The sequence below is a fragment of the Microcebus murinus genome, chromosome 10 (genome assembly GCF_040939455.1).
Source record: "Microcebus murinus isolate Inina chromosome 10, M.murinus_Inina_mat1.0, whole genome shotgun sequence".
Taxonomy (NCBI): domain Eukaryota; kingdom Metazoa; phylum Chordata; class Mammalia; order Primates; family Cheirogaleidae; genus Microcebus; species Microcebus murinus.
In genome coordinates, this window is record NC_134113.1 from 3078192 (window position 1) to 3091015 (window position 12824).

At 49.2% G+C, this 12824-nt stretch overlaps 2 protein-coding genes across 3 annotated transcripts in view; one reads left to right on the forward strand and one right to left on the reverse strand.

The window, feature by feature from the left end:
- TBC1D22A (TBC1 domain family member 22A) overlaps positions 1 to 12824 on the reverse strand; it is a 357816-nt gene that overhangs the window by 306664 nt on the left and 38328 nt on the right. The window lies entirely within an intron of this gene.
- LOC142873312 (large ribosomal subunit protein eL29-like) lies at positions 11261 to 11893 on the forward strand. The gene has a single exon (XM_076006906.1). The coding sequence runs from the start codon at positions 11284 to 11286 to the stop codon at positions 11761 to 11763; it is 480 nt and encodes a 159-aa protein (XP_075863021.1). The 5' UTR covers positions 11261 to 11283; the 3' UTR covers positions 11764 to 11893.

Sequence of the window (12824 nt, forward strand, 5' to 3'; positions counted from 1 at the left end):
TGAACGGAGGGAGCAAAGTCCCCTCCATCTCCATGTCACTTCTAGCACCCAGCGATAAAAGGACAGGGACAGATTCCAACGGCAAAGCCTGGGGCGTGGGGTGATCTGCTCCAGCAATTAAGTGAGGGGAGCTGGGCTTCCCAGAGAGGAAAAGCCCACCAGAGTGGGTGTGGCAAGAGATCAGACCCCCAGGGAGAAAAAGGTGCCTGTAAGGAATTCCTGGTGGCAGCTGAGCAGGTGGCTTGCACTTGTGGTCCCAGCACTTTGGGAAGCCCAAGAGAGAGAACTGCTTGAGCCCAAGAGTTCCAGGTCCCTGGTAGCAAAGGGAATGCTGTGTATTTTGGAACACAGATGTTTAATAGTCAATTTTAAGTTATTACATAACTATTATGTTATCCTCCTGAGACTCCAAAACTTTAGTAAGGCCTACTACACACACGAAGGCCTTATATTAAGGGAAAAGCAGGCATCACCCTTTTTTGTAGCACAAAAAATGTGTTAACCCAGCGAGGTGAGCGCAGAAGAGGAGGGCAGAGTGCCACTCCAGCATCACGCCCCAGTGTCCCACTCTCGGCAGACACTCGGAGCTCCCCTCCACATGCAGCCGCCTACCCAGCGTCAGAACCCGGATGTCCCACCAGCACCCCAAGCTTTACAAACCAAATTCTCTCTCTTTTCCCCCAAATCTCAGTAACAGCACCACTATGTCCAGATGCTCAGCCACAGCCCTGCCGGCCACTCTGGATGGCCCTTCCCTTCTCCCTCACACCCAGCCCATTAGCAAGATCCCTCTGGAGCTTTCAAGTACATGCCACCAAACTCCACACTTCTCACCAGCTCCGCCACCACATGTTGCCTGACCATGCATGTCCCTCCTAACCAGTCTTCCACCAGAGGGCCCACCGTGAAGGCCTCCATCGGCTTCCACCGCCCACTGTGTGAAACCTGACCTCCTGCCACGGCCCTCAGTGGCCTTCGAGGTCCATCCTGACGCCCTGCCCCCAGTCTCGCACCCTCCACGCTCCCCCCCACTTCCTGCAGCCATGATGGCCTTCACGGTGAAGTGCTGCCCTCATGCTAAGCTCGTCCCCACACGACCCCTCCTGAGAGAGCTCTGTCCCCACATGGTCACAAGGCTGACTCCTTCCCAACTTTCAGATCTAGGCTTTGGTGGTCGTTTGGTCAGAAGGACCACCCTAACCCCCTTCGTAAGCAGCCCCTCCCTCACCCCACTCCAGCCCTGAGCGGCCCAGTACAGACCCTCAAGCCATGGTGGCTGCCATGCACCCAAAACACAGCCCAGCTGAGACACACGCTAAGTGGGAAACACACTCCAGACTTCAAAGACAAAAAAAGTACAAAAAAAAGTGAGGATAAGAAATCTCAGTTTTTATGTTGACTATACATTGAATTTATAAAGTGCTATGACTATTTTATATATATTGGATTAATAAAATATATTACTAAAATTAATTTCACTTGTTTCTTCATACTTCCTTAATATGGACACTGGTGTGTTGCCAGGTTCGGGGTTGTGGGGGACACCCGTCAGTCCTGGTCACTGCCGAGTCCCCATTCCCTGTGACAGCAGCTGACACAGGGTAGGCTCTTAGGCCACAAGTGCTGTGCGCTGATTAAATTAAAACAAGAGTTCAGGGAAGAACAAGAGAGCAGAGCCAGAAGCAACCATGAGGAGAAAACTAAATGGCTTTGCTCACATTTATCATGTATTGCCCGTGTGCCGGGCGCCATTCTAGGAGCCTTACTTGCATGAATTCACTGAATCCTCACTGTAAGCTGTGAGGCCAGGATTCACACCACGCTGCTGGTCAGTCCGCATCCTGACCAGCGTGGACGCCAGCACAGGCACCACTGCAGGCAGGCCCCCAGGTGGCCTCCCACACGCCCAAGACATCACCCAGGGTCCGGGGCCCTCCAGAGTGTGCCCACCCTTCCCAGGTGACTGCAGACAGCAGGCAGTATACAATAACACTACCACACAAAGAACAGAAACTAAAATTAGGTGGTGATTTCTCTGCAGCAGTTTTCTATGTTTTCCAAATTTTCTATAATAAACATGCATTTTTTGTCTAGTGAGAAAGGTTTCTATGTCACACTTTTGACTGAGTCAGAATGGTAACCCTGCAGGTTATCAGGAGTCACTGAGGTTTGGTGCAGTCCTGGCTTCTGGTTTCTTCAAAGAGACGCTATCGAGAGCCCACTACCTTGTACCTCGCTCTGCCTTCCAGATGTGGACTTCTCCAAAGACGACAATAAAATGCTCTGAATTCAAATTACTGCCACCTCCCAAAATCCTAATGCAGTGGTACACATGTGGCTCCTGACAGCCAGGGTCACCCATGTTTGTCTGAACGATCCTGGTGTTCAGATATCTCCTGGAGATATCTGATAACAGGAAATCTCCTGTTATCCCCACCCCAGGGTGGGGGTTTTCCAGACAGGGATCCTGAGGTCACTGGCCTGGGGAGTCCCCTGGCAGACAGGCAACTCTTGCATGTGCCCGAGCTCACACAGCTCTGAGCCCAGGGTCCCCATTCAGGTGTAAGCAGGGCCCCTTCCTTTGCCGTCCGGAGACTTCGAGCCAGCCCGAGCCCCCACTTCATCTGCCAAGCCCACCCTGACCAGCTCATCTTCTTCCTCAGCTCATCCACAGCCAATGTTGGCTGGACACACACAGGAATCCTGACCGCACCCTGTCACCTCCCACACGGCTAACTCACCTGCACACTCCTTGAGGACAGGTTCCCACCTCGCTGTGCTGCCCACAGCAAAGAGCCTGCACGCAACAGGCCTAATAAAAATCTGATGTCCGGCCAGGTACAGTGGCTCACACCTGTAATCCCAGCACTTTGGGAGGCTGAGGTGGGAGGATCAATTGAGGCCAGGAGTTCAAGACCAGCCTATGCAACATAGTGAGATCCTGACTCTTAAAAAAAATTTAAAAAAACCATTATTATTGATATGGTGCTATTCTTGGGTTGGCTTACATTGGAACTAGATTCTCCTTCAAGTCCTCCAAAAAACTTACCTAATCTTATTAGAAAAGAGTCACTTTATTCAGTGCTTAGAGAGAAGTAAATTTCTCGAAAATGACAGTTTTTGGCTGAGAGAAAGGAAAGATTAAACACAACTCAAGGAAGAGTTTACCCTTGAGCTTACCAATTTATCACAAAGCATGGCTCCATGCCACGCCCCAGGCCCTCCCCAGAGACCTCCCAAAGCAAAGCGTGTGGGAAGGAGGCAGAGGGGCCCCACACAGCCTGCCGAGGGGAGGCACAGAAGACAGCACTGATGGACGAGGAACTGCCTCCCAGACAGCAAACCAGGGCTGTTGCAGAGAGAGGCCCAGGGCAGGCACGGCACAACACGGAGCAGGACTGGTGGTTCCAGGGCTAACGGGAGCATCAAGTGCAAAGAGCAAAGAGGAGGAGTGACGAGAGGTGCTACAGAGGTCCGCAGACCACCCAAAGAACTTGGACTTTATCCCAAGGGTGCAGGGAAAATTTTAAAGAACTGTAAGCAGGGTAATGACACCATCTGCAGGATGAAAGTCAACCATGTCCTGGCCCAGGCTCTGGCCTCGCCCACCCGTTAAGCCTCAGCTCTCCCCGGTGTGTGCGTGCCCACGGCACACACGCACACCCCCCCCCATGGGCTCTGGCTGGTCCTCTCTACGCGCCCCAACCCACCAGCAGGTCTTCCCTCCACGCCAGCCCCTTCGCCCCCTCCTCCATCCTCCCACCACCCCAAACAAGCCTCACCCATGGAGGTCCAGGGGCTCTTCCCCTTCCTTCACCCCTCCCATCCATAAAGCTGGAATATGGAGGTCCGGGGGCTCTTCCCCTTCCTCCGCCCCTCCCATCCATAAAGCTGGAATATGAAGGTCCGGGGGCTCTTCCCCTTCCTCCGCCCCTCTCATCCATAAAGCTGGAATATGGAGGTCCGGGGGCTCTTCCCCTTCCTCCGCCCCTCCCATCCATAAAGCTGGAATATGAAGGTCCGGGGGCTCTTCCCCTTCCTCCGCCCCTCTCATCCATAAAGCTGGAATATGGAGGTCCGGGGGCTCTTCCCCTTCCTCCGCCCCTCCCATCCATAAAGCTGGAATATGAAGGTCCGGGGGCTCTTCCCCTTCCTCTGCCCCTCCTATCCATAAAGCTGGAATTCTACGCTCGCCTCATCTCCCTGCGGGGCGGGGAGCACAACTGATAAACACGCTTTTGTGCCCTCAGTGCCCAGCACCAGGTAGATGCTTAAGAAATGCTTTCCAAATAAACGACTGCACAAATCAATGAGTAAATGACTAAATCGTGAGTTAGTGAACAAGTGAATCGATTAATTAGAATAAGAAATGACTGCAATCCTGTTAAAACTGCCATCAACCTTTGAGGAATCTAGAACGTCTTGGAGAGAAAAACCTCAGTGACTCAAACCTAGGGAAAGTGGGACAGCGTCCGAAGGTCCAAAGAAATTACCGTGTGCCGGGGCACTCCAGTTAGAAAACACTGATACGGACAAACCACAGGGCAGAGAGCAATTGCGCCGGCAGCTGCCTGCCGTCAAGCTGCACAGGACCAGCAGGGAACTGCACAGTCAAGCAAGACAACACGAGTGCGCAAGTGACAGATGACACGCCTCCGTGTAACACCCAGGCCTCACACTGGGGTTGTGCCAAGGAAACACAGAAGGTGTTCAAAGAGTTATGCTTCGAGGATGCTCCTCACAGGTTAGTAATTACGATAAGTAAAAAACAAAACTGGAAACAACTTTAATGTCCAAATAATAGCAGAATGGCTTGAGAAATGTTTCATCTATGAGCAAATGGAAGAAATCACTGAATTTTAACGAATATTATGAAGCCATTAAGAATCATGTTTTCAAAGAAAATTAGCCTCCTGGGAAAAGATATTATTTAAAACAAGTAAAAACAAACAGATACATAATTAGCTACACTGCTTGATCCCAAGTCTACACGAGAAGGAAAACACACACACACACACACACACACACGAAGGCCTCCCAAACACAGACGAAGAAGATACTCTCTTTCAGCATCCTGGGGCAACCAGGCTGGCAGTTAACAGTTGGTGTTTGCCTTTCTTCCTGCCCCTGGCTGTGGCAAGTGGCACAACACAGCAGGAAGGCCGTTCCCAGTGGCCTCGGACACTCCTCAGCCTAAGCCCTGGCTCTGTGACATCTAAATCCTGTAACCCCGGGCATATTTCCTAACCCCTTTGAGCCTCAGTTTCCTCATCTGTCAAATGGGAATAATATATCCACCTCAGAGGGCTGTTGTGAGAAATGATCAAGAGGATGCACTTCAAGTACTTCACCCCACACCTGGCCCACAGTAAGCGTTAAAAATATTAGATGCTGGCCGGGCGCTGTGGCTCACGCCTGTAATCCTAGCTCTTGGGAGGCCGAGGCGGGCGGATTGCTCAAGGTCAGGAGTTCAAAACCAGCCTGAGCAAGAGCGAGACCCTGTCTCTACTATAAAAAAAACAGAAAGAAATTAATTGGCCAACTGATATATATATATATAAAAAAAATTAGCCGGGCATAGTGGCACATGCCTGTAGTCCCAGCTACTCGGGAGGCTGAGGCAGAAGGATCACTCGAGCCCAGGAGTTTGAGGTTGCTGTGAGCTAGGCTGACGCCACGGCACTCACTCTAGCCTGGACAACAAAGTGAGACTCTGTCTCAAAAAAAAAAAAAAAAAAAAAAATATTAGATGCTATCATTTTTCTTATTATTATTCACAGTAGTTGCTAAATTTTAAACATTGAACATGTGTAATTTTAAATTAAAGAATAGCAGAGATTAACAAATATAAAGATCGCACAGGAAGATAAGGCTCCTGCTGCTGCCACGCCAGCAGCTGGTGACAGAGGACGAGTGTCTGCGCAAAGGCCACGGAAAGGCAGAAACCAGCATCAGCTTTCCGGCTCCCCCACGAGGCTCCTCAGAGCACCAGGGCCCCAGGCCCAGACTCGGCCTCCTGCCTCTGGACACAGAGACTCAGATGTCCAAACCACGCCACCTTCCTAAATGCTCTATGTGCGTTTACATCTCGTTTCTTATCCGTGGGGTGCCCTCTACTTGTTGGAACACTCTGCCCAGTCCTGGATCAAGAAGGTTAGCTCAAGGCCGGGCGAGGTGGCTCACGCCTATAATCCTAGCACTCTGGGAGGCCGAGGCGGGCGGATTGCTCAAGGTCAGGAGTTCAAAACCAGCCTGAGCGAGACCCCGTTTCTACCATAAAAATAGAAAGAAATTATTAATAAAGAATAAAAAAAATAAAAAAATAAAAAAAAAGAAGGTTAGCTCAGCCTACAGTGCCCAGCATAGACAGGATACCTTCTCTGCAGCTACTCTGGCCCACCTGGGCCCACCCACTCCCACCCTGCAGCCAAAACCCCAGTAGAATTCACTACTTGTTCATCTCTGTTTCCACGGAACTTCACACATACACTTAAGAGGCCTAATCCCTCCTGGCTCTGCTGTAATTATCTGAGACAGATCTGTTTCTCCATTCAAGCAGAAGACTTTGGATCCCCCATGCCTAGCCTGGTAGGAGCTCACTATATCTTTTAATTGAATGACATAATCAGAAATAATTTTCACTACTAATAAAAGCATTCTTCTTCCACACCAGAAAAATGGAAGAACCAATAAAAAGTTAAAATGAAAATAAGATTTCTCTGTCTCTGTCAAGAAAAGTCGGGCTACACTGGTCAAAGCAAATTCAAAATCTCATTGAAAATAACTGTAAATTAAATGCTGCACACTAAAGATCAAAAAATGACTTTGCTAAATAGATCTTATACTTTAATATTTGGTTTAGGTAATGGGGATAGAATTTTCAAGCATAGAAGGCCCACGCCTAGAAAAGTTTTAATGACTTCTGATAGAACTGGCACACATAAGGAAATTCATGTCTTACTAATTCAATACACACTTTATTGAGGAAATAACCATGAATAAATGGAAGAAAAGAGTGTACTTTAGTGAAGTATTTAATGGTCTGATCTAGAAGGTCATTAAAGTAAAGGAACAAGCAAATGAAAGCCAGTGACCTGCATACAGAAGGACCTCGGGCTCCCCGGGAGATGGATGGAAGGTCGACGGCCGGGGCGGCCGCATGAATCACCACATGGACACTGTGGACACGACAGAGCCCATCCGTGACAGCAGACGGCACACGTGCTGGGAAGACTAACTGCAAAATGGTGAGGGCCAAAGAAATGTAAAATGGCTCAGAAAGAACCAAAGCAAGAAAAGACAAATGCTAAGGTTAAATCAAAATAAGCAGATTTAAGTTTATAATGATTAGAAAACATTGTCATGTAAACTGAATGGTAGTTCTTAAAATTTGACAAGAATGATAATTAAACAAGGATCAATAAAGTCACCCCAAAGTCTGAGTTACCTGGCTGCATCTTTCACTAAAATCCATTTTCCAATTCCTCAATCAACTTGGTGGAACACCCCTTTCAAAATCCCCGTTGAGCCAGACCAAAGCCATGCGGGGCCACCAGACAGGCAGAAAGCAGGGTTCCGAGCAGCACTGGGCTGGCTGGTCAGGCCCAGCGGGAAGAGTGACTGAAGAGGCTCCAGGGCCAAGCACCCCACAAAGTGACTAACGCACGTGAGCCACAGAGCCTGCACTGCGATCCTTGGGATTCATGAACATTCCCAAGTCTACTCGGCCAGCCCCAAACGGCCTCATTGTACTTGGTCTGCTGTGCCCACAGGGCATAAGAGAAGCAAGCACTGACTCCAGGGTGCAAGCTGGCAAGGGGAGGCAGCGGCAGGGAGCAGAAGTGCCATCAGCCCCAGAAATGGCACAGCTACAGTTCAGAGTGCAGCTAATTCACTTGCTGCGGATTTCAAAGTGTCACCCACGTTGTCACTTCCAGCCAGATGGCAGTATTACTGGATTATCACAAAAGAAGTCTGAATAACCTCCCCAAAGCAGTTCCCATCATTCCACTTCCCCACCCCAAAACTTTCCATGGCTCCCAACTACCCACAGAACAAAGCCCGAGTGTCAAAGACTTTCAGACCTCTGCAACCATCGGCACCAATTCCTTGATTTTACTGATGAGGAAACCAAGGGAAAGGCTGGGTTAGGAAGCTAGAATGTCTGAGCCGACAGAGATAGGACGTGAGCCAGGATCCCGCACCTCTTCCCTGTCTCCAGTGGTCTTTTCACAGCACCATGGCAGCCTCAAAGCCAAAGCCTTAGCCTGGGAGGCCAGACCTTCCAAGACGAGGCCCCAGCTGCATTTCTGGCTTTTCCTACCACGGCTTCCTTCACAGAACTATCACTCCTGCGGTGCAAGAGACGGCATGCCAGCTCCCTCTGACACACGGCTTTAAGTGCAGGCTCAACTAGCTGGGTGACCCTGAGCCTCTGTAAGTCTCTAGGAGTCTCTAGGAATCACATGGATACTGCACACAATGTGCTTAGCATGTAGCACGTTAAAATGTTGTTGGAATTGCGGCTGCCTCCATCCTCACTGCTCAGACCCTGTCCTCCCTGCCTCTTCCCCAACTCTTCTTAAGCTAGTCCCTTGGCCTGGGGCAGCCTTGTCCCATCCCAGCTACTGAAATCACACCCACAAGGCAGGACGCGCCCCTGGGGCCTACACAGCACACTCAAGTGCACGGCGCCATCCTGCACAGGGCTGGCGCTCAGCAACCACCTACCGGTGTCTGACGGGCAAAGGGAGAGATGTGGAAAGCTGGCTTTCTGTCGCCAGTACCCCTCTGCTGGGTCTGCCCGACCACAGAATCTGCCCCCTGTCACCTCCCCACCGCTCCATCCCACAGGCCCTCCCCACCAGGAACAGGCACTGAAGCTTTCCGCACTAGCCGGCCTCAGTCACTAGCCGGCACCTGGACCTGGGCCTGGCCAAAACAAGCTCGTTGAACGTCTGATGTCCAGGGTCCCCTCACCCACAGGAACCTGCGGCCAGTCTGCCACCCTGCAGGGCGCTTAGTAACAAGCCTGTCCTGGACCCCAGTGACTAGACCCTGACATGTGGCTGGCCCATGCCGACCATGCTCCCGTGAGGCCAAGAGCCACTGAGGCTGGCTGCAGGTCGCAACATGGCCTGGGGACACCAGCAGCCCAGCCCTTGGCTGCAGATTAAGGATAAAAGCCTGTCTTCCTTGAGGGCTGGCCCTTGGGAACACAGGACAACCTGGGAGCTCCAAAGGGGCCAGCTGTGGAGCGTACACGTGGGAAAACAAGGCAATGAGGGAGCGAGTGGCTGGCCCAGCTGTGGCCAGTCATCTGGACACGACACAGAGCAAGTTAAACTCACCTAACTGGCACAAGAATCCATCCGACAAACAGCTTTCAGCACACTCAATATGCCAGACCTTACACAAATGACGTTAACCAGAACAAAATATAAGGAAAAAAGGGTGCAAGCCTCAAAGAAAGATGGAGTGGGTCATACTTCAAACTACAAACCAAGGTGTTCAGGGCGTCAGGAACACTGAGCCGCCCAGGGTACAGGGTCCCTATGCCTGGTTTCTGACCCAGTACACTTCCTCTTTCTTTACATTATAAACTTCTTGAACAACTAGTATACGGTAGAGAGGACAACAAAAATGAAGGATGTTATCAATATCTCATAAAAGATCTATTCTTCCAAAGAAATCGTTCAATTCCAAAGGGTTCAGCATTCGGCAGGGAGAGACTGTGAGTTTGTGGTCATCACGACGAGCCATGTGGCCATGGCCTGCACGCTCTCCAGCAGTGCAGACACCTTTGCCCTCAGCTGCCAGAGCACTGCCCACACCCCTGAAGTGGGGGGCCTGGGACAGAGGAGGGTCCCTTCTCACACACAGGATCGGCAGCCCTGAGAGAAGGGGCTGGCTACACCTCTCCTGTCCTTCAGATGCCTCTGAAGACTGGCTGTTTCCATCAACACCTAAAAAGAGTTATTGGGTAGTGTCTCACATGGATGACGATGACCCTGGATAGCATAAAAACAAGTGAACAAGCAATTTTCCAAATTTTCCCAAAACACTGGCTAACTCTACCCACCTAAGTCCCAAGTTCCACGCAAGATGCAGCTTGACAGAGTAGCCTGCACACAAACTCTATGTCAGATAGATGTGCGTCCAGTTCCAACTAAGCCATTTCTACCCAAGAGCCACAAAGACCACCACCTACTCCTGATGATTCCCAGGCTCGATGAACTAAGATGGGCGTCCAGCTCAGCACCTGCAGGTGCTCCGGAAATGTACACCTGGTAAGGCCGGTCTTGTGAAGCTTGGTGTCCTGCTAACCACGAAGGGAAGAGAACCCACCAGCTAGACCGCACACTGTTTCCCTTCATAACGCTGTGCTGCTAACAGATTAATCTGAGCTGCTTCTATTATTCTGGGTGTCAGAATACAAACTCTAAGCACCTTAGCTGTCCCCTCGGTATTCACGAGGACAAAAAGACAGATTTGATGTACCATATTTTCCAGAAGTAATTGAATCCTTAATTGAAGAGCATATGACCATGGGGCGTGCCTGGAGAGGGGCACCCCTAGAGAAGGGCATCCCTGGAGAGGGGCACCCCTGGAGAGGGGCACCCCAAAGGGTTCTGAAGGAAGACCTATCTCTTCATTTGACTGTAAGAATAAGTCCTCAATTATGTAATTACCATTATATAAAAAACTTCTCCCCATGACTACGTATCTGCCAATTCTTTAGCATTAAGAGTATTTGAGGCGGGAGTTACACAGCACTGTAAATGCACTAATGCCACTAAAAATGGTTTACTGTATGTTATTTGAATTTCACCTCAATTTTTTAAAAAAGAATATTTTACTTGAAAGTCTGATGCTTTTTATGCCATTTAACACTTGTGAATAAAATAAAGAATGATTATGCATATGTAGTAAATATCACCTGCTCTTGGACTCTCCGATTTATTTTTCAAGTGAGAAAAAGGGCACATAACGCTAATATGCTTCCATCTGTACTTTTTTAAAAATGCGGTAGAGTGAGAAATATATTAATACACGTCTAATATATTTTCTTGAATATGAAGAGGACAGTACGAAAGGAGTCAGGGACAGAAGGGCTCCTACTGGAATAGGGGGAGATTCAGTTGTCAGTGTGTAAGCCTCTAGGGACCATTTTAATTTTTTAACTTTGTATAATGTAGCTTTTTCAATTTAGAAAAAAACTAGGAAATAGCTCTTCCGGTCCCAGGCTCTTCGGCAGACGTGTGTTACGGTGTAGACACGTACATGGCCAAGTCCAAAAACCACACCACACACAACCAGTCCCGAAAGTGGCACAGAAATGGCATCAAGAAACCCCGATCACAAAGATACGAATCTCTTAAGGGGGTGGACCCCAAGTTCCTGAGGAACATGTGCTTCGCCAAGAAGCACAACAAGAAGGGCCTGAAGAAGATGCAGGCCAACAACGCCAAGGCCATGAGTGCACGTGCTGAAGCTATCAAGGCCCTTGTAAAGCCCAAGGAGGTTAAGGCTAAGATCCCAAAGGGCATGAGCCGCAAGCTCAGTCGACTTGCCTACATTGCCCACCCCAAGCTTGGGAAGCGTGCTCACGCGCGCATTGCCAAGGGTCTCAGGCTCTGCCGGCCAAAGGCCAAATATCAAACCAAGGCCCAGTCCGCGGCTTCAGCCACAGCACCAGCTTCAGTTCCAGCCCCAGCTCAGGCTCCCAAAGGTGCCCAGGCCCCTGCAAAGGCTCCAGAGTAGAAGTCTCTGTCTGCCAACATGAGGACAGAAGGACTGGTGTGACCCCTGGGCTGCTGTCTGCATGGGGCTGGGGTCCCCCTGTACTATTTGTACAAATAAACCTGAGGCAGGAAAAAAAAAAAAAAAAAAACTAGGAAATAAAAAATGAAAATAAGTATTCCCAGTTCCCACACTCTGAGTGGTGAGCCCTGGAGTACTGTCACCCTCCTCCTCCTCCAGAACACCCACGAGCATTCCATCAGTACAGCTGATGCTATGTGTTTTGAACACTGGTAAACACGTCTAAATTTTTATTAAGTACGTAAATTAAATGTTGACTTAGGTAGATATACAATTTTAATAATAATTCTAAATTAAGATCACTTTCAAAACATTATATAGCCATTAAAAATGATGGTTATGAGGATCATAGCAGCACGGGAAAGGCTGATGACATGACATTAACTGGAAGAAAAGGACAACAAATTGCATCTATACCTTCACCGTCCTCTGTGAAGATCAGGGTGGGAAGGACACACGGGAAAAAGACGGTGGTGCCGCAGCAGCTGGCCCGGCGAGCCCATGTGCACCGGGCACTTCAATGACCACTCCACACAGTGGTCTGGCCACACCTCCAAAGCATAAACCAACGGAGGCATAAACCACCCAGGCTGTGGTATTTCCTTACAGCAGCTCAAGCAGATTAATACACTAATCTATTTTTTTAGAATATCTTATCCCAGAAAATCTATATTCTGTTTTTTACGTATTTTAAGCAAACCTGAACTTTTTCCCTTTACAACCAATTTGAACACAGTCTGGGATTTCCACAGAAAGCCTCCCTATTTGGTATTATTTCATGAGCTGGCTAAAAACCAAAACCAAAGCCTTACCTGGCAATGTTTCACCCCACACAATAAAGTTCAGAACAAAGGTGATATGCTTCATCTCCCTACACAAAACCCACTATTTTCTTTATTCCTGGCAACCGATTTAAAGTTCAACTTCCTGTGATATATCCAGTTGTGATAGCAACTGGATTATTTCTCATCTTCCATCACTTGCCTTTCTATTCAATAGAA